This window comes from Amphibalanus amphitrite, unplaced genomic scaffold (assembly GCF_019059575.1).
Source record: "Amphibalanus amphitrite isolate SeventyFive unplaced genomic scaffold, NRLGWU_Aamphi_draft 000046F_arrow, whole genome shotgun sequence".
In the NCBI taxonomy this organism is placed as follows: Eukaryota; Metazoa; Arthropoda; class Thecostraca; order Balanomorpha; family Balanidae; genus Amphibalanus; species Amphibalanus amphitrite.
The window spans coordinates 1,415,828-1,436,416 of record NW_024881542.1 but is presented as its reverse complement, the minus strand read 5'-3'; the positions used below and the strand labels follow the sequence as shown (position 1 = coordinate 1,436,416).

Here is a 20,589-nt window from a genome sequence, read left to right as displayed (position 1 = left end):
GCCAGAACTGAGCCAGCCGGCGCTCCGAGCGAGCAGCCGTTAACGTTACACGAGTAGAGCGCTAGGCGACAGACGGACTGTCGGTTACCGTTCCGGGCCCAGTGTGTCGGGGACTGAAACTGTGGCACTGTGCTGTGTGGCCGGGGCGGTGGTGGTCACACGGCCGGGGCCAGGCCAGGGCAGGGCCCGGGACACCACCCCGCCGGGGGCCGGGGGCGGGCCGCAGCCATCAGGTGCAGCGGCGGGCGGCGCGGCGCGGGCGGCGGCCGACACGGGCGGGCCCAACCGGGTCGGGGGCGGGCACAGATGGGGAGAGAGAGAGAAAAAGCAGAGCGTTAGTGCCGGGCGGGGCTAGCAGCCGCCGCGCCGACAGGCAAACATCACACACGACGGCATTGCATCACACACACACAATGACAACCGATGGCAGTCACGGGCACCGACAATCGACGGCAGTCACCGGCGAGCATGACCAACAGGGCGCGCGACACGTCTCGGGCCGCAGAGGCGGCTCGGCAACTCGACAGCGCGCCACGTCTCCTCTGAACGCTACGTTACCACGAGCGGCGCGCGGTCGACAGACTAGATCAGCGCGGCGGCGTGGCGGGCGCGGCGGCCGATCTCACCTGCTCACGCAGCCGGTTAATGTTGGAGCCGCCCTTCCCGATCACAGATCCGGCAGCCTGTAACGAACGCACACAAACAGTCAGGGACAGAGACAGCGGGGCGGCCAGAGGTCCGCTCCACAGACAGCGCAGCGATCAGCGTCAACAGACCCCGGTCAGCGCTAGAGACAGCGGAGTGGCTAGCGGTCCGCTTCAGAGACAGCGCAGCGGTCAGCGTCAACAGACCCCGGTCAGTGCTAGAGACAGCGGAGTGGCTAGCGGTCCGCTTCAGAGACAGCGCAGCGGTCAGCGTCAACAGACCCCGGTCAGCGCTAGAGACAGCTAGAGGCTAGTGGTCCGCGCAACGGCGCGGCAGCAGGACGCCGCTAACAAATAGCAGTAGGTACGACGAGAAATGACACGTTGAAGCTACAAAAAAAAAAACATTGCTGGACCCTAAAATAATGTTAATCAGTAACGGTGAAAAACGAAACCCTTGCCATTTTAGAGAAAACTCTTGTCCTAAATTTGATCCATCCAGAGAACAGCACACAATCTACCAACCTAAGGCCATCCATCCATCGTGCCGCACACGCGGGAAGACGAGCGATGATAAGGGACACCACATCCCATCACCCTGCGCGCGGAGGCGGCGGGGCGGGGTGGCCACTGGGCGGGCCGGCAGAGCGACGAGCACGGCGAGAGACGACGCTCAGCCGTCCGGCCATCACGTGTCGCCGGCGACAAATGGCTCGGCCACCGGTCGCAGGGCAGCGCGGCGCGCCCAGCGCGGTCCGACGCCGCCGGTCGGCACCACCCCCAGGGAGGATGGGACGACCGAGAGCGGGGACGAGGGAGAGACGAACCCCGCTCAGAACACCCAGCAGTGTGAGCAGCAGCAGCAGCGCCGTCCCCCCCCCCCCCGGACGAACCTCTGGCAGTCCCGGCTCCGCAGACCGACAAACAGGGTGCGGCACCCCGCAACTAAGCAGGGATGGGCGGTCTACGGAACAAACGAACTGATAACGACCACCCAAAGCCGTCAGAAGGCGTCACGCTGCTCGGTAGAGCCCCATGACGACAGACGAGGAGTTTATTGAAAGTTACTAGCATTCTTGGCCGCTAGCCAGTTCCTTGTTCACGCTCCGTCTCATAGTTAAGTCTTGACAGACTCCCCGACGTCAGTGCGATTCCCTTCTCTTCCTCGTCACCGCTGAGGTGACGGCGGCGCCAGCCATTGTCGTTGACGAGGCATTTCCAGTCGTCTGCCAGGAGCCGGGGTCACAAAAGCAGCGATTTACACGCCCGGCGTCAGAGCAGTTTCAGACTGACACTGGCAGCTCGTGACGGCTGCAGACGACCCAGAAACACCAGATGGCAGCGCCGATCACCGTCCCGGCCTCCCAGTGGGGACCCGCGACGGATCATCGAAGAGTCGGCGGCGAGTCGCCGCTGGCAGCCGCCCAGCCGGCCTACCGCGTGCTGCCCCGCGGCGGCGACACGAGCGCTGCCCTGATGGACAGGGGCAGGGCTCGTCGGCCGGTGGCCGCAGTGCGCCGCCGAGTCCTCCCTCCCGCCAACCAGCGGTGGTGGACGACGCTCTCCGCGGCTGACTACAGCGCCCACATAGCGGACATCGTAGATAAGATGGTGCTTATAGGCGGTAGCGAGGCATCCAGCGATGAAAGAGCTCAAGTATGATTCTTCATCTTCGGTGTTACAATATGCAGTTAGCAAAAAAGCGAGCTTGAACTCTTTAGCTTAGCTCGATCAAGCGTTGCCCTAATCGACAGTCGGCAGTTGAAGAGTGCCCTCGGAAATCGCCTCAGAACCCGTCTCAGGAGTCTCCTCAGCGAAACGCCGGAAATTTCCCCAGGGCTCGGTCCGATCTTCCCAGAAACGCCACCACAAACCCCTCGAGATAGATCAGAGGCGCTCCATGACCAGTTCCCACCACGGTAGACCGCCACCAGAGAAATGTCGTGACCAGATTCTAACTCAGACAGGCAACGATCGCGATTCTCCATAGGTGTAACAGTCCCTTATCCAGCCATTTTTCTACGGCGTCAGCTGATCCTGAGACAGTCTGCAGCTCCGTTTCGCCTCTGCCAGCCCCTCTGGCGCGGCTCCCTCACTCGACTATCGATCGGCGTCTGATCTCCGGTCGCAGTCTCTGACTATTGTCTCCCGGCGGCCGGCACCGCCGCAGTCAGTCCTCGCCACTCCGCTCTCCCCAGAATTTCCGCGAAGCTCTCTGGGACGTGTCCTAATCAACTGATGTGTTTGTTTCACACTCTCATGTTTTACACTTCCCACTCTCCCTCTCTCTGAAGCGTCACCTCGCTTTCCCAGTGTCCTACCGGTCCCCTTTTGGGAGTCTGTTACGCCCGACCCGTCCCTTTGGGAGTCTGTTACGCCCGCCCTGTCCCCTTTGGGAGTCTGTTACGCCCGATCGGTCCCCTTTGGGAGTCTGTTGGGTCTCACCCGGCTGCTGATGAGGAGACGCAGCGACATGTCCTGCGGACGGTACCGCTTGGTTGTGCTCATGGTGCTGCCGTCCGACTCCAGGTTTCGCTTCATGCCTGCCAGATAGGAGGTGAGAGTCAGAGTCGTCGCAATCAATACGGCGGTGGCAGGGTCCCGCCGAGTCGCTGGGGGTCGGTGGGGGGAGAGAGGAGCGGGACGGGGTGCACTGACAGACCGAGCGGGAGCGGGACGGGGTGCACTGACAGACCGAGCGGGAGCGGGCAGGGACTGAACACGGCGCCATCCTCCGGGCCGGAGTAGTGCGCCAGTGCGGACAGCACACGCAGACTCGACAGGGACCGGGCGGCCGCCACAAGACCGGGTAGGTACCACTCGACTCATAAAGCTGGCGTCGGTGGGCTGTGAAACACGGTCTCACAGTCGAAACGCTGTGGCTCGAAAACAACTGAGGGGCTAGGGGCCACACGTGCATGTCACATTTCGCTTGAGCGTACCAAATCTCCAAAATTTGAGGTGTTTCCAATATTGCCACCGAGGCCCCCCACCTCGTACCGACACGCCATCCACCCAGCCACCACTCCCACCAGGACAGAGGGCACCCGGAGCGGCCCACGGCGGCGGCCGCCCAGACACCCACCACCAGTGCGCCTGGCGATGGCCGCTCGGTCACACACACACACACACACACGTCACTGGCGGCCGGCCCTGTCGGAGGACATCCCAGCCGCGCCGCCGGCGGTCACCGCCACTGGCCACTGCTGCCGCCGGCGGTCACCGCCACTGCCGGCGCCGCGGTCCGAGCGGCGCGCCGCGCGCCTACCGCTGACGTCGGCCGGCGCGGCGGAATCGATAGAGGCGCGCGGCTGTCGATATCGGCGCGCGACGCCCGCGGGGGAGCGGCCACCGCAGTCGACCGGCCCTGCAAGGACGCGCCGCACAGCTCCAGCAGGGAGCAACGGAGGGGCGCGCAGCCACAGCATGGGAGTAACGGGGGACGCGAAGCCACAGCACGGGAGCAATGGAGGGACGCACAGGCGGGGTCGTCGGTAGGAACGGAGAAAACACTGCAAGGGGATGAGCGCGACCACCAAAATTGGCTTTCCAAAGAGAAAAGAAAAAACACAACATTGGCATCGTTTCGCACTTAGAACTACACCAAGTTGCTAGGTGCACTATATACCAGTCAGGTCAGTCGCATATTTGGGTAGAAAATGACAAAACGCTTAAGAAACGAACGAGATCTTCAGTCACTGGGCTTTTGGAGTATAACCACCAGTAAAACGCCTTTTGGGCGAAGAACGAGCGAGCGAGATAGTGAGCCCTGCACGTGCGGAAGAGCGAGAGGGTGCTTCCAACGGGCTTGCGCAAAGCACCCTTCTAACTGGTCGCTAGCGGTGTACCAAATTTGAACGCAATCGGCCCAGCCGTTCCTGAGATCTGGAAGCGGCATTCTGCACGTGCGCACGTGCAAACGGGGTCTAAAATGACTTTTGCACGGCACCCTACTAACTGGTCCCCAACCGTGTACCAAATTTGAGCGCAATCGGCCCAGCCGTTCTCGAGATCTGGAAACGCCCCCTGCACGTGCGCACGTGCAGTAGCACCCTAACCGCAACACATGGGAATGCATTGCCTGGTGGGTGCCTACCTGTATGCCAAGTTTCAGCGAAATCGCCCCAGTAATTACCGAGTTACTGAAATGGGAACAAATTTGGCACCTCTTATTGTTGTATTTTGCACGTGCACTGGGGGTGACCCACATGCATCGAGAGTATCCTATTTTGGGTAGAAGGGATGCAGCTACCCTACAAAAATTACCGCAAGACAACCGCCCAAGCGGCTGCTGAGATATGGGCCTCTCAAAATCACTTCTTTTGCAAAACAGCTTGAACACCCTTGACTTTTCACGTGGCACGTGCCACGACGGTCATTGAGATGTATCAAAAGTAGTCAATTACGGGGTAGAAGGGATGGGGCTACCCAACAAAAAAGACCGCAGTCCAATCGGTCCAGCAGTTGCTGAGATATAAGCCTCTCAAAAGCGTTACAGGCCGGGCCGGGCCGCTCATACTGAGATTTCTCCGTTATATTGAAAAGACTCACTTCGCTCGCTGCGCTCGCTCGCTCGTAATAACCAATCGGATTCCAGAGGGCAGAGTACACTTCGTTTAAAGGGACCCTCCCACCTTCAAAAAGTTAATGAATTGGCATAAAAGTGATGTCGCTCGGTTCAGAAAGAGCAAAAACAAATATCTACCAAATTTCATCGAAAAATATTCACCGGTTTTCAAGATATTAGACTTTTACTTTTGTTTACTTTTTGGGATCTCCGCTGTTCCTGGCGACTTTATTTGAAAGTGCGGCATTTGTTGCGCGCAAAGCAGCATATACCATCGCGTGCTACAAAACGTTTTAGTCAAACATTTAAAAATCGTTAGATATCTGCGCTGACGTCACACATTCAGAGGGGTATTCCTATGCATTAGCCCCTCTGAATCAAAATGCTGCAATTTTGAAATTCAATATTTCCGATTTAAGGCATTTCTCGATGTTGTGAGTGCCGAAACCGGTAATTGTGAGCCAGGGACCCCATTTTGGCTATCTCAACTCAAATCTAATGTTAAGGTGGGAGGGTCCCTTTAATTATGTGCAAGGTTCTTCTGTTCTCCAGTTTCTAAAAAAAGGATACGCATATAGCGAGATAAAAATGAATCAAAACTTTAAACCAGCCATCGGTCACTCCAAGAACGAAATAAATTTAACGGACAGTCGCAATGTGACAGACTACAATAAACACTAGCGTCCCATATTTTCGCACCTTCCGCGACATTTTTGTGTTGACTGGCTGCATCTGAGAGCAGGCGGGTTATTTTGATTAGCGTCTGTGCCAAGAGCTGCTGGGAGACGACACAAAAACTGACGGCCTGGTGTGACTACAGCACGTGCGTGTCAGCCCAGCGCGCGACCAGAAACTATCGAACAGCCACGGGGCGTATACAGCGGGGACGAGACGAGACGAGACGAGACGAGACGGCAGACGAACGAATCAGACGGAAAGGACCGCAGACAGCAGTGCAAAACGACCCGGGACTGGACGGGATAATAACATCACAACGGATGGGAGCCGACACCAGGACACAATCGTCTCGATTCGTCTCCGTCAGCGGGACAGAGGCACCAGCGTCTGGGAGTGCGTCTGACCGGCGCGGCGGAGCCTACCTCCGGGAGCTGGCCGATGGCGGGACGGGCCCGGGCCGCAGTGCGGCCGCCGCCCCAGCACCGGTCGCAGGCACTGTGGCCGCCGCGTCGGACGGCAACAAGTCGACAAACACGGCGCCGGATCGACCGCGTCGTGGCCGGCCGCCATTGGGCCACCGGCCCACGCCGTGTCCATGTTTGCGTGTTGAAACGGTTGCCATGGTGATAGCCACCAGTCATGAAGCACGGGCGTGCGGCCGATTTCTGCCCGGCTCGTCCTCGCGACGGCGCCAGCCGCGGAGACGGAGAGACAGGAGCGCCTGGCCACCTCCGCGCCACCGCCGGCGGACCGGGCTGCCGCCGCCCAGCCGGACTGATTGACATTCCGGCCGGTCCCGCTCCGCTCTGGGCCGTAAGCCGGCGTCGCGCGACACAGCCACCATTTCCTGATTAAACCGGCGAACTTGGAGAGGAACACGACCGCGTCGCATCCGGGCGGCGGCCAGCCTTGAGGAGCAACGCGTCAGACACTGCTCCGATGCTCTCCCTCCTCTCTCCTCTATCTTATGTGACCGTCTCGTCGAGTTTAGTTCATCTCTGCCAGCTGTCCTCACTTCCCAATGAGCCAGGACCGTTGGAGACTGGAGTGCCTGGACGGCCACTGTACCGCATCACACACGTGTCCTGCGGAACAGTCTACCACTACAGGCATAGTGTACCGCCCGCGGCCAACGAGAGCACCGAGCACCGAGTAGTGAGCAGTCAACGGAATCCGGAATGCCGTTAGCTAACCACAGTAAATGAATGTTGAATATGGCACAGAAAACAAATTGCGAAAAATAATATTGAATCTTGAGCAAGCCTCGCCAGTGGCGTACCGCGGGGCCGGCGCCGTTGTCGGGCCGTCACGTCGCTCGTTTCACGGTCCGTTCCACTGGCTCGGGGCGGGTGGCGGGGTGGGACGGCCGGAGCAGGGGCACCTCCGCCGGCTCCGGGACACGTGTCGTGCGCGGCGGACAGTCGCGGTGGCCGCTCCCAGTGCTCCTGTCGAGGGAGAGTCGTACCATCCACCCCAGTGCAGTGGTCCCCGGGGCTCAGCAGGGTGTCCGGAGCGGGGGTGACGCCGCCGAGGAGCGGACATTGCCGGGCCAACAGCAGCCACGGACGAGCGACGACCGCCACGCCGGACGCAAATAGCCGTCGGGCCGCGTCTCTCGCCAGTGCATCAGCGCCCCAACGACGCGTCACCGCGCCCGGCAGACGAGCCGACTGACAGACGGACAGCCCAATGAACCCACCGAACGACCGAGTGAGGACCTTCCCCGTCCCCAGAGTAGGCCGCGTCATCTCAGATGGCTGCTGTCGGGTCAGAGAGGAATCCGACATCACCATTTATTTTCATCTCCACGGCCCACCATTTATTTCATATGTATAGAAGCGTTAACGTCACGTCCTGGATACACGATCATGCCAGCCGCCCACGCACGGCTAGGGAAGAAACAAACCAGAATGCGGCAGACGCGCTGTGGGTGCGGAGAATCATCGGGATGCCGACTGAGGATGGGACAGGCAAGACAGATGACTACCATCGCTCACCCATGGGCATCTGCAAAAACAAACAGCACACGCCAGAACACAGGGGCGAAAATCAGCGCGGAACCCAACCAAACAAAAACACGCCAGTAAACTCCACTTCCGACGGCCGGCCGGTGCAAAAAGCGGCCACAATCAGCCGATTTGGCGAGCTCCGAGAGGCGACGGATCGGGTTCGGCGCCCGGCCGGCGCGCCCGGCTCGGGGAGCGCGCCCGGCGGAAAACCGCGGCTGCCAGTGGCGCTGATACATGACCAGCGCCTGCCGCCCTCGCCTCACGCACGCACACAGACACAAGCCTCTCCGCCCGCGCGTGGTGCCCGCCCAGGCACTAACAAGGCAAGTGGCCGTGTCCCACACCGGCAGGAACACCCTCCACTGCCCCATCTCGAAACCAAGGCGTCTATATAGAATCGATTCGTCTATTGTAGATTCTGCATTGAATTCGCTCCACTATGGCGCCTGCCGTGCCGGTCGAAAAGCCCGCCGCCAGCGCAGGTCTGGGCGGCTGCCGCCTGGACGCTGTCCGACCGTGTCCGTACGACACGCGCCAGTGGCTGTCAGCGAGCACACGGATCTCCGCGGGAGACGACTCGGCCCACGGACGGCCTGAGAGCGCGGATATTCTGCCGCGCGATGCTGAGATAACAAGGCTTCTTTGTAGAAACGTCGGACCGGAAGCTGTCAGAAACATTGATAAAATGACCTGCACCCAACACCCCAGTATCGGCATCCAGGGACCTCCACCGGAGCCTGCCCTGGGAGTCGCGGCCCTGTCGTAGGACGCTGGCCGACAGCCCGGCGGCGGGCGGCCGCACGCCCCGCGTCGCACCCAAACACGCCGCGTTTGTCAAGCCGCGCCACTAATGTAGCGGTGAGCGTCCGTGCGACAACTGTCACCGTACCGGCGGAGGGGCTGGGGCGCCGTCAGCCGTGGTGCGTCGCCCGCGGCTCGCCGGCAGTCGCCCGCTGTCTGCCGCCGACCCGATGGGCCAGAGCAGACACAGCCGTCCTGGCATCACCGGTCCGCCGCGGACCGTCCAGGAGACCTCCAGTGACCGGGCACCGTGTCTGGCCAGCTGATTGGTATACACAGTTAAGGTCGCCGTCCACTGGTTAGGCGCGCACATTTACGCGCTGAATTTAACATTGGAGCCCATCGCCTGCGCGCTGACTGCCACTCAGGCCTCAGCGCCTAAGGCGCGATGAAGCGCAGTCAGTTTATTCGTCGGCTGGTCGGCGCCGAATTACGCCCTGACGAGTTGAAATAATTGAACTTTTCAGCGCGCGATAGGCGCTGAACCAGTGGACGGCCACCTATACTTGTTTCCAATATACCTCGCGCCGTAAGCGTTCACCGTCCGCTACCGCCTACTTTGTGTGATAATCGGTAGGTCACCGTCAGCCGTCTGCCCTTCGTCATCTGCCGTCAGCCGGCCGTTCGATCAGACTGGAGGGAGGACTACGGGCGCCCACACTCCACTCACGGCACTCTCTGCCGCGGCAGTAAATACACACGGCACACTGACTCAGAACCTCCGCCGCCCCGGCCAACACAAGCACGGCAGATCGAGCCATGTGGCGCAGCGGTCGCGGCATCACCGATGATCGGTCCGTGTCGAGCGCCCGTCATCGGACTGCACCAGCCTGTTTGCAGCAGCTGCCGCCTCCCCGAGCGGTGGACGGGGAGCATCAAAGCGGGCTCGGAAACGGCGCCTCTGTACCGGCCGGGTAGGCGGCGCGGGGCAGAAATAAATACGGCGTCACGAGGGGCCCGCTGCAGACTCTCTGCCAGGCACAGCAGACCGCCGCGCAATGAGCGAGACACGGAGACTCATTTCATTAATACATTTCTGTCATCCCGGCTTTTGAAAGGCCCTACGCTCCAGCCAATATCACCAAACGTCCGATGGCTTCAGCGCGCCACTACGACGTACCGACGGACCAGACATTCATCTCAGCGCAGCGACCTCAATTCAGCTCGCTCTTTCACGCGCAGCGATCTCAATTCAGCTCGCTCTTTCACCGGAGCATTCAACATTACTCAATATCAAGATCGCTCCAATACAGTCGCAGCCACTGATAACTGATGGTGTCGAGATAAACAGTCGCCTCAAGATGAGACCTCAGCGGCTGCCATTTTTGGTTCCCTCGCCATAGTCACTAGTCAGCCATTGACGAGCCGCCAGACGCGCTCCGAATATATCACAAACCGGACGGATGACGTCCAGACAGCGACAGACGACGAACGGATGACGGACCTGCCGATGGACGCCTTGGCGGATGAATCCGGACGTCAACGGCGCACTTGGGAGATCTTGCCTCGGCCGCTGCAAACGGTCCGCTCGCCTCTCGGGGCCTCGGCCGCCTGCCGTACCCGTGCTGTCAGCAGACATTCCTAGCCGTCCATTATGAGGTATGTGCGCTGCCGGAGCCGGAGGCGATCGCGCCTACCGAACGGAGGGGAGGGCGAGCTATTTCCGACGCAGGCACAGGGGCGGGGCGGGGCGGCTGACGTAACCCCGCCCGCCAGCCACGTGTGTCTACCACGAGCGTCCGACGACCGATGCCGGACCGGACGCCGGGGACAGTCGCACTGAAAACGCCGTCCCCAGCCCACCGGCGCTGGGAGCATCCCCTCCTCACACCAGACGCGGTCCAGCCACCACCGGCGGCCCTGCGGCAGCTACCGCCACCACCGGCGGCACCGCGTGTCAGACCCGCGGCTCCTTCATGAGCCACCGCGAGACCAGCAGCCCACTGCGGGGCGGCGCCTCCGCCCGTCTGGTCAGACCTGTCGGCCGTCTCCGCCCGTCTGGTCAGACCTGTCGGCCGCCTATGCCCGTCTGGTCAGACCTGTCGGCCGTGTCCGCCCGTCTGGTCAGACCTGTCGGCCGTGTCCGCCCGTCTGGTCAGACCTGTCGGCCGTGTCCGCCCGTCTGGTCAGACCTGTCGGCCGCCTCTGCCCGTCTGGTCAGACCTGTCGGCCGTGTCCGCCCGTCTGGTCAGACCTGTCGGCCGCCTCCGCCCGTCTGGTCCGACCTGTCGGCCGCCTCCGCCCGTCTGGTCAGACCTGTCGGCCGCCTATGCCCGTCTGGTCAGACCTGTCGGCCGCCTCTGCCCGTCTGGTCAGACCTGTCGGCCGTGTCCGCCCGTCTGGTCAGACCTGTCGGCCGTCTCCGCCCGTCTGGTCCGACCTGTCGGCCGCCTCCACCCGTCTGGTCAGACCTGTCGGCCGTGTCCGCCCGTCTGGTCAGACCTGTCGGCCGCCTCCGCCCGTCTGGTCAGACCTGTCGGCCGCCTCTGCCCGTCTGGTCAGACCTGTCGGCAGTGTTCGCCCGTCTGGTCAGACCTGTCGGCCGTGTCCGCCCGACGGCTCTCCGACCAGACAAACGACACTGCACGCCGGCGACAACAGCGCGTCGGACGGATATGAATCGGCGGCACGGCTGCCGCACCACCGGCGGCGGGACGGGGAGTCACACACTCCGGGTCGGGAGTCAAATAGCTAGATCAGCTACAGTAGATTAGCTACGAGTACTCAGCCGTTCGAGCCCGCATAAACAGCCAGCAAGTGCCAAACCCCGTCGAACAGTGACGAATGGCGATGATCACAAATTTCTAGCTCAGAAACGAATACGGTAGCGCTCCATGTTCTCGCTAAGTCGTAAACCGAGCACACAGCCGATGAGTCAGCACCTTGACGGACAGGAACAGGAGAAAGAGAGGGAATAAACACGACGAAATAATATTCAAAAGAGTCTCCATGTGGCGACATGCACTAACAAGCTAGCATTTTCTGCGTGAAATACCACCTGCTGAACACAAAATGGGAGACAAGGACACTGAACGCAATCAGACAAAAGGCTCAGGGATGTCGTTTGTTGGAAAAACCAAGATTAACACGTCGATCGGGCAGACCCATGTTGCAATACACCATAGCCTCCCGCCGGACAACAATGCCGGTGTTGGGCAACAGTAACTGGCAACTGCAGCACGCCAATGTAAATAAGCGTACAGCTTGAGTTGTTATTTCAAGACTATTTCTGCACGACTCTGAGGCCGCGCGCCGAAGACTTGCAATCCAGTGTTGGGAGAAATGAATCATTTCTCGGTGCACAAGAAGAGGGTAAATTTCTGTTTCCAATCAGCGGTCAGCGGCCGGCGGCCGCTCAAACGGCGCACTGCGGCGACCGGCGCGCCCACGGTCCCCGGGCGGCAGCAAGGCTGGTCGGCGGGGAGAAGTAGCACCATCGGGAGAAAAGAGGGCGAACAGACAAATAAAGCGGGAATCTGAGGAGACTGGAGGCAGACAGTCGTAGGCTAGGGAGATAGGTGCGTGAGAAGACTGGGTGGCTGTGGAGAGGGTGGGTGGAGGGCGCAAGGCCGCCGACTGTGGCCGCACTGACCCCTGCCCGTGGAACCGTGGCGCTGCTCCGTCTAATTAATTAGCCGGCGTGCTCGGCATTAGGCAGGTGTCAGCGCCAGGTGGGCTCAGGACGGGGCGGTCCCACTGTCGGTGCGGAGCTGCGCTGCCGGCCGGCCCGGCGCGGCTGGTCCCGGCACGGCTGGCCGCCGGCTCGATCGTCCCGCAGAACAGAATGGAATGACGGCCGTGGTAGGTCATTGCATTGGGAGGATAGAGAAGCCGGAATATAGCACTGGGCTGCTCCGATATCCTGCTCGTTAGGTATAACTACCTACCTACCTACCTACTTATCTGATAAAAAGGACAACAACAAAACAATTTATGGCATAACGTAAGGTATGCGCTTTTTTAGTTAATCAACGTGCAAGTAACAAAATGAAGTAAATGCCTCATAAAATAAATGTATTAGAAAAAATGATAGAGAAGATAAATTGGATATAAGATACATCCTAGCTTAGAGTTAATACTATTTCTTAAACCACCTTGAAAAATCAAGCAAAAGCAGAATAAAATGTTCGCTACGGCGAAAGAAGCAAAAATATTATAGGAAAACATGCAGAAATGACATTGCGCCCCCACTTCCGAGCTAAACTATATTCTGCAAACAACTAGTTGTTAATTTAGTTAAAATATTGGTGTTCAGGGCCCAGGGGAACATCAAATGATCAAAGCCCTCTGTTCCGTCGAAGAGTGCGTCGTGCGTCTCTCTGTCTGTCGTCGTTCCCATTATCAGGATAATCATCAGGATACTTCTCCTCCACAGTCCACGCCTCAAGCCCCTGATCCGGCCCAGAGAGTCACTTTTATCCCAAGCGGATAGCTCCATACCTGGGCCTTGTTTCACAGCTTGACGCTACCTGACGCCAACTCAGAAACATCAACTCTATGGAAATCCAATACCACGATACCAGTAGCGTCAGGCATAGAGATCTTTGTATATAAGATCTCTATGGCGTCAGGTACATAGTGTCCAGCCGTGAAACAGGGCCCAGGAGCAGGCCCGTAGCCGGGTGCGGTCATGACCGTTAGCGGGGCTGGGTGACCTGGCCAGTGTCCACCTGATGGGCTCAGCCTTGGCAGAGCACCAGGGTGCCCGCCCAGTCCAATGTCTCCCCCTAATTCCTAGCATCCTTTCGGCTCTGAAAGGGTCTCATTAGACCGAAAGATCCTAATGCAACAAAACAAACAAACAAACAAACAAACAAACAAATAAAGGCACGTCAAAGTCAACAAGCAGTCGAGGTCAACGTTCACTTGGTCAGCTAAAATAGGGGACGACTCAGCTAATTCCGCGGCGTCTGACGTCGGTTGCTCACGGTCTTTTGGTTGCCTAGCGAAGAAAGGGAGACAAACTTCCAGCACTGCAAACATCCCCTCCAGATGCAACAGAGGGCGAACTAGCTTCCAGCTAACCAGCCGACTGAAAACTATAAAAATAGACTCAAAGGTACTAGTAACGCTGGGAACGAGCTAAATAGGTCTTCCGGTCCATGATGGAGTTAGAATGAGTCATCGAGACGCAATACACCGCAGATCCACACCGCAGGGGTGCCAATGTTACTCACGCGACTGCGCGCACCCGTCTCAATCGGGAGGATTTCCCACACCGACAATTTGGGACGGTGCTGGGGGAAGTGATGGCGTATGGTACGTCACCGAAAGAGACCATCCGGAGCAACCGGGCGCCGGGACAGACCATCCGGAGCAACCGGGCGCCGGGACAGACCATCCGGAGCGACCCGGCGCCGGGAGAGACCATCCGGAGCGACCCGGCACAGAAAGAGACCATCCAGAGCAACCGGGCGCCGGGACAGACTATCCGGAGCGACCGGGCGCCGGGAGAGACCATCCGGAGCTAGTGATGTCAATTTCAGAAAACATATGTCCAATGTACGTCCAATGTTCAATACTTACGTCGACTGTCCGTCCAAAAATGTCCAAGCCAGCCATTTGTCCAAAGATGTCCGACATCTACGCAATAGTTTACACTCAACACCGTTGCGGCCTCGACCTCCACCAGCTCCTATTGCGTGTGTTCCAGCTCTCCCTAGCTGAAAGACGCCGGAGTTGACGGAAGGAGACAAAGGAAAAATAAGAAGAAAAAAAAACGAAAAACATGAGCGGCCGCCGTCTGACGTGCCACTCACGCACTGGAGGCGCCCGGCGGCCGGCGCAGTGTCCTCGCCAGGCCGGGCGGGCTGTATTTGCTTACCCGACCGCTGGCGCTTATCTAGCCTCCAATTGGCGCCCGCACCCTCGTGGCCGGCTCCCTCATATGCCAGGCACCTCCAGGAAACGGGGGGGGGGGGGGGCCGGTTGCACCTCTGACGCCAAGCGTTAACGTATTATCTAATTTGCTTTTAATATCGTTACCAGCTCAAAAGTGGTAATCATATCGAAAGCTGAGCTTTCTTATAGCCAAGCAATGTTAAACACGATTACTTTATAAAAATGTTGAGGTGTGGCAAGGCGCGATTGTCCAAAGTTGTCCAAAGCCTGCTGTCATTGTCCAACCGAATTCCGAATGGGACATTGGACAAAATCGGAATTCCGAAGATTCAAGTTCCGATTGACACCACTAGGAACGACCGGGCGCCGGGACAGACCATCTGGAGCGACCCGGCGCCGGGACAGACCATCCGGAGCGACCCTGCGCCGCAGAGAACGTCGCAGAGCCCTGACTGAATCCGGTGCCGTGGCGCTCACAGTCCACGGACCCCCGTCGCTCCCAGTAGTCCCAGTCCGGCGGTGGCATCACGGAAAACCAGGGGGCTCCGCTGGCGGGCACGTGTCAGCCGCCTGTCCAGTCTGTTTGGTGCAGGTCTCCATGGCAGCCGCCCCCTAGATCGTTACCGTCGCCGCTGCAAACGGCCTTCTGCACTGGAACGTTCCAGAGCTGTGGTACATCGCGGGCCCATGGGCCCGTCATTATATACTCCACGGTATAAAACCAGGCCGCTTCTAAATCGTTACACTTCACTTAGTTCGATAATTAGCGATAGAAATATGTTTTCGCGGTAAGGATTAAGGAATGAATCTGGATGTAGGTACAAAGATGAGCAAATAAGCATGGAACCACAAAATGTTACAGGAATTCAGTTAGTTGAGGATAATTCAAGTGAAGACGCGGGTGGTTATACAAACAAAAATAAATATGAAGTTAGTAGTTACATAAAAATGGGAAACGTGGAATAGGTTTGAAATGAGTCAGAATCAGGAAATAGTCAATAGATCCCACGAGAAAACCGCAAAGGCTTAGGCGACGCAATGTCCTAGATTCCAACATCATCACAAGCTCATGCCGATATGGTAAAGCAAAAATTCAGCAGGCTAATGCGGTTTAGGTTTTGCTTTTGCCTCATGATCTATGAAACCATTGCCGCTCGCAGCGGTGGATTTTGTTTGGAGAACACGCGATGTGGTGTAGAAGACAGCGATCGATGACCTAATGGTGAAAGGAGTCCCTAAACATTTCCGAGGCTGGAGATGATCGTGGAGATAAAATAATAGCGCGGTAGAGCCGGTTGGCAGAGGAGTGAAGTTCACAAGAAATGTTTGAATTATATCACGGTATACCACCTACACCATGAAATGCAATCAATGAAGAGGCGGTCAAGTGTGACCCGTATCCGTCACCCTGTTTCACATGACGTGGTTACTTTTCATCCAATCAAAAATGGCCCCTTGTAATATGTGTTCAGAATTATGTCACCGGACAAAGGCCAAATAAAACCGGCTGATAATACGACGCGGCCGGGTGCAAGTGAGACAGAAGTCTGCTGACTAGCGGTCTCAGTCTGCGCTGGCAGGTTGTCCGATAGACTGATGTGGCTGTACACCGGCGCAGATAGCTTTCCTCCTCGACGGCCGGGAGAGCTCCGAACAGCACGGCCGGCAACTCACCGCCAACACAGGGCCGTCAGCCCGGCACGCAAACGCCGCCGGTAGGCATCCATAAAGCTGCACGTCGACAACGTAAGTTTGGTCCAGGTAGGCATTGACGACGAACTACACTTCTGTAATGAATTCCGTGAGCGGCGAAAATATTACGACTTTTTATGAAAATATTACGCCTTCTTTTTCATAAAACGAACACAATATTTACGGGGTGATTGAATAAAAGAAACTAAAAGGTAACCGTATATCAAATTCCATTCTGTAGAACATAGAATACAAAGGTTTTTCTCCGAACTGTTGTCATTTGGAATATTACAATCCCGGAAATCATGTATGTCCTCAACCCGCGCCGTGATGGGGGCGTCTTACGTCCTCCAGATGTTTTTACGCAATGTTGAAAGAATTTCAGACCCGAGTCATTTAAGGTCAGGTCACCTGGTCACGTCAAGTGGCCTTACCTCAGAAAAAGTTCAAAGACTCACTGTAGCTACACCGACAGAACGATCACTTTGAAACTTTCAGCGAATGATAAGAGCTACAGTATGCATAAAATCTATATCTTTGATTTTTGATATGTGACCTAAGGTCAGGTCAATTTTGCGACCTCTCCAGTCAACGGGAGGAAATTGAAATGCGCCTCTTTTGGGCGAATGTCATTCTAAACCCTCTCAAACATCGATTCATAGGTTAACATGACACACTGAATCTGAAAATTGCACCTGTTAACCATCTGTGTGCCCCTGAGGCCAGCTCAGGTCATGAAAGGTCACCAGCAGTTTTGTTTTGCTATAACTTTTAATAGAGACGCGTTAGAGCGGTGAAAACACGCCATATATGTTCAGTCCGACGATACGGATCGACTGATATGCAACATTATGTATGTATGTACAGGGTGGAAAGTAATTACGCGAACATACTTTTTCGTCTTCTAGTAATGAAAAAAACGGCGGTGACATAAATAATATGTTTTACTTTATCCTTAGCTAGTTGCGATGCATTGACATAGGCGTTCCGGCATGATTTCCATCAGCATGTGAAGATCTGTTGGCCAAAGCTCAGCCCACACCTTATGGAGCTGTCCAGTGAGGTAATCGGTATTGGTGGCTCCTTGCAGCTTTTTGACGGTCTCCTGAGGAGTCATCTGGAGATTTTTAATCGAATTGAGGCCCAAACGTTTCCCAGATCAGCCTTTGTATGTCCTGAAGAAAAACAGGTTCTCACAGCACCAGTATTGCGTTTTGTTGGCCGTGAAAGTAAGGATTTCACCAATCACGAAGAGCAGTTTCTTTGCGTCAGGCACAAAAGTGCGCTCAGTCATTTTGCCCCTTTCGTTGCACGGTGGATTTGACAGAGACACTCGTCTTGGAGGATGTTCCACCGGTTGTATACTTTATTTTTAGTGACCTTTTTTAGCGCTACACGCAATTCTGACACCACCCGGGGGCTCGTGACCCACTGATGTGTTCCTTTGCCGGATGTTTGAAGGTTGGGACGGACGGGACATAGGACGCAACAGCAGCCCTCAGAGCAGTTGTTCTGCAGGTTTGACGGATGAAACAGTTTCACAGATGTCTCACCCAACCACAAATCCAGCTGCCTGTCCTCCTCTGTCCATCTTTGATTGTCTTTGAAAAGCTTCAATTAACAATTCTGCTGTTAATTCGTGAATTTTGGTCATCCCGAGGGTTTGTACGACTTAATTTTCGAATTTTTGCGTATTAATGTGCGAATCGTGATATCCTAGATCAGGTACCCGGCCAGAGTAAGCTATTTTGCCAGTTTTCGGGTCGACTGGCGTCGTTTTGTCGCCGACATGGTGACCACCCGCCCGGCGACAGAATTCGCCGAGGGGTTGCTGCCGCGGACGGCTTTGCTTTTTAAGTCCTCTCAAGTGTTATTATGTTAAAAAAAACGTACAATTGTGCAATGCTGGTGCTGAGACCGCTACGAATCCCTTCTCCGCCAGTCCAGCGAAAATAATCACAAACGCTTTCCCTGGCAGCTCCAAATTGAGCTCTTTGACGCTCTTTCCATTGCCACTTACCGCATGTCGCTACGTGGCCCAGGAGCCGAGTTAAAGGGAGATTATGACCTTTTTCCACAAAATCTGAGTAAGGACCATTTTCTGACAAAACACAACAAGTTATAATGTAAATTAAAACCATTTTGCTCAATTCGGTACCTTGCCGCAAATATCTCAACTTGAAGTCACGTTAGCGGGGAGCGCTGAAAATGACCGTTGAATAAGTACTTACATCACTTTTTGGTACTTGCATGTAATTTTGTAAAATGAGCGTATTCCTCACATTTGATCTTCATCACATCTAGTTAGTTAATGGTCGTCTATAGTGCCTTCAAAAGATATTAATGGTTTGGGGGTGGTTTATGTCTAAATTTACGCAACTATTTTTCCTGTTCATCATCTGTCGCCATATGCTGCTATTTTAGTAGCAACGACTCAATTTTGAATCGGTCCCGCCGACTGCACAATAAAAGAAGATAGATACAACACTTTTGCGGCATCACTGAAAAACTTATGCAGTACTGTTATCAAAATTCTCATAACACCGTTCGACAAACCTGAAGTCTTTTTGAAATAAATATGCTTGTATTTTTCGCTTCAGGCTCTGAGGCCAAAATAATGAATTTCGTAGTCGCAATCGCAAGATTTGGCTGCGTTTCTGGCGCATGCCGTTCATTTGTGGCGCAAAATAATACTTGGAAACAAAGAAGAGTAGGCACTATGTACCCCCGAATTAGAATCTAATTAATTCTAAACCGAATTAACTCTAATTCAAATTAGAATCCTTACAACCAAGCAACGACAAGGCGATAACATAAACAAAAACCCAAGCGTCGCTGTTTGAAACAAAAGCGCCATATACTGCGATTTTTTTATAGAGAAGGACAACGCATTTCGGTGGGTGTTACAAGTACTGCAAGTACTGTTTCTTTTTTGCAAAAATAAAAACATTTTTCACATACGAAAATGTGCTAGGAAATTTTCATATTTTATAGAAACTACAGTAGAAATAGTATAGATGTCGAGTAATTTTTATTTAAGAAACAAGAAAGCTCATTATCTCCCTTTAAACGGGGGGGGGGGGGGGGCGTGAAAACGCCCCTCCTCCAGCACCACACGGAAAACTCAGGCCACCAGCACGGCGCGGGTTAAGGAGGTGCATAATAACGCAGACATCTGAATGGAACCTCGATTCTTTGAATGCCAACTTCCACGCACCGTATTTATCCGAGCATTCTTTTGCTGCTGTTTTCAGCTGGAGCCAGAGGCAAAGTCCAGCACGACCTCTTCAGGAGTCTTGGGGCACAGCAACACTTCTTCCGCTGTTGCCCGCCCCACACATGCAACAGCGTTTGTTGCAAGACATGCCGGTAAGAGGGGAGCGAGGTGGCTAAAATCCATAGCTTGACAGCAAGCTCGCTGCACTCAGCACACTAGTTGGTAGTTATAGTTCTCTTAATAGATGGCGTTGGTGGTCAGCGCCTAAAGATATGCTGTGCCGCATGACTCGTAGGCTCCGCACAAAACGCAGCGGCGGGGAAAACTGTAATAAATATTGTGCCTCCTGGCAACCAGCTAACATAGCGATCAATACTATTGCTACAGGCCCTTAAGCTTGGACAAGAAACACGTCTAATGCTTGCTGAAATAACTTTGATTAAGCACTAGAGAAAGTCGATAGAGAGCCACAGCCCGCACAGTCTGTGCATTTAGTCCTTTTGTCGCCTCTATCAGCATGTACAGGCGTTCTCGGCGGCGCTGGGCCCGCACAGGCGATTCGGTAATTCGCCAGCGAGGTCTATCACGTCGTTAGCCCCGCACGACACTGGTGCACGCCGCATTGGACAAAGGATTGTCTGATGGCGGAGGGGAGGAGTTTTACCTTCTCAAGTCAGTTATTGACCTTCCAGGTCAGGTCAAACTAAAAAATGTTGCTGTTTTGGGTCACCGTTGGATATCAAGTGCGCTGCTCATCATATACCAATGGCGATGCCGTTTTGTGGTGCCAAGCCAGCTAGAACCTCTTTGTCACACTATCCGGCCAGGTTTTTGCTGCTGAGGTCATTGTCAAAACTCAAAAGCTCACAAGACCCATAGCACGGAATATATAGTCTACGACAGATCGTTTGTCGTACACTATTTATTCCGTGCCCAAAGCCAACGCAAGATGTTGAGAATTGGTCATTTGGGTCATGACATGACCTGAAAAACAAGGTCATATCTCCGAAACCAAAAACCACAGAATTTTGACATTTTCAGTGGACATCAAGAAAGGATAGAGGAGCAGCTATACGAAAAACCAGGCTTCTAGCTCTAAAAATGATGAGTGCAGAGCAGAGAAACTACCTGGGGGTGCCC

General features: G+C 55.6%; 1 protein-coding gene across 4 annotated transcripts in view; it reads right to left on the bottom strand.

The window, feature by feature from the left end:
* Positions 1–20,589, bottom strand: part of LOC122377539 (heterogeneous nuclear ribonucleoprotein K-like) — a 50,065-nt gene that overhangs the window by 9,968 nt on the left and 19,508 nt on the right. For 2 of the 4 annotated variants that reach the window (XM_043357654.1, XM_043357653.1), the window contains exons 3-5: positions 3,090–3,187; positions 627–683; positions 89–132 (exon numbers count right to left, since the gene is read on the bottom strand). In XM_043357654.1, coding sequence (XP_043213589.1) covers positions 89–132; positions 627–683; positions 3,090–3,187 — 199 coding nt within the window. Of the gene's footprint in view, positions 1–88; positions 133–626; positions 684–3,089; positions 3,188–6,311; positions 6,378–20,589 lie in introns of those variants that run through there. The other 2 variants (XM_043357657.1, XM_043357655.1) reach the window with 2 other exon arrangements.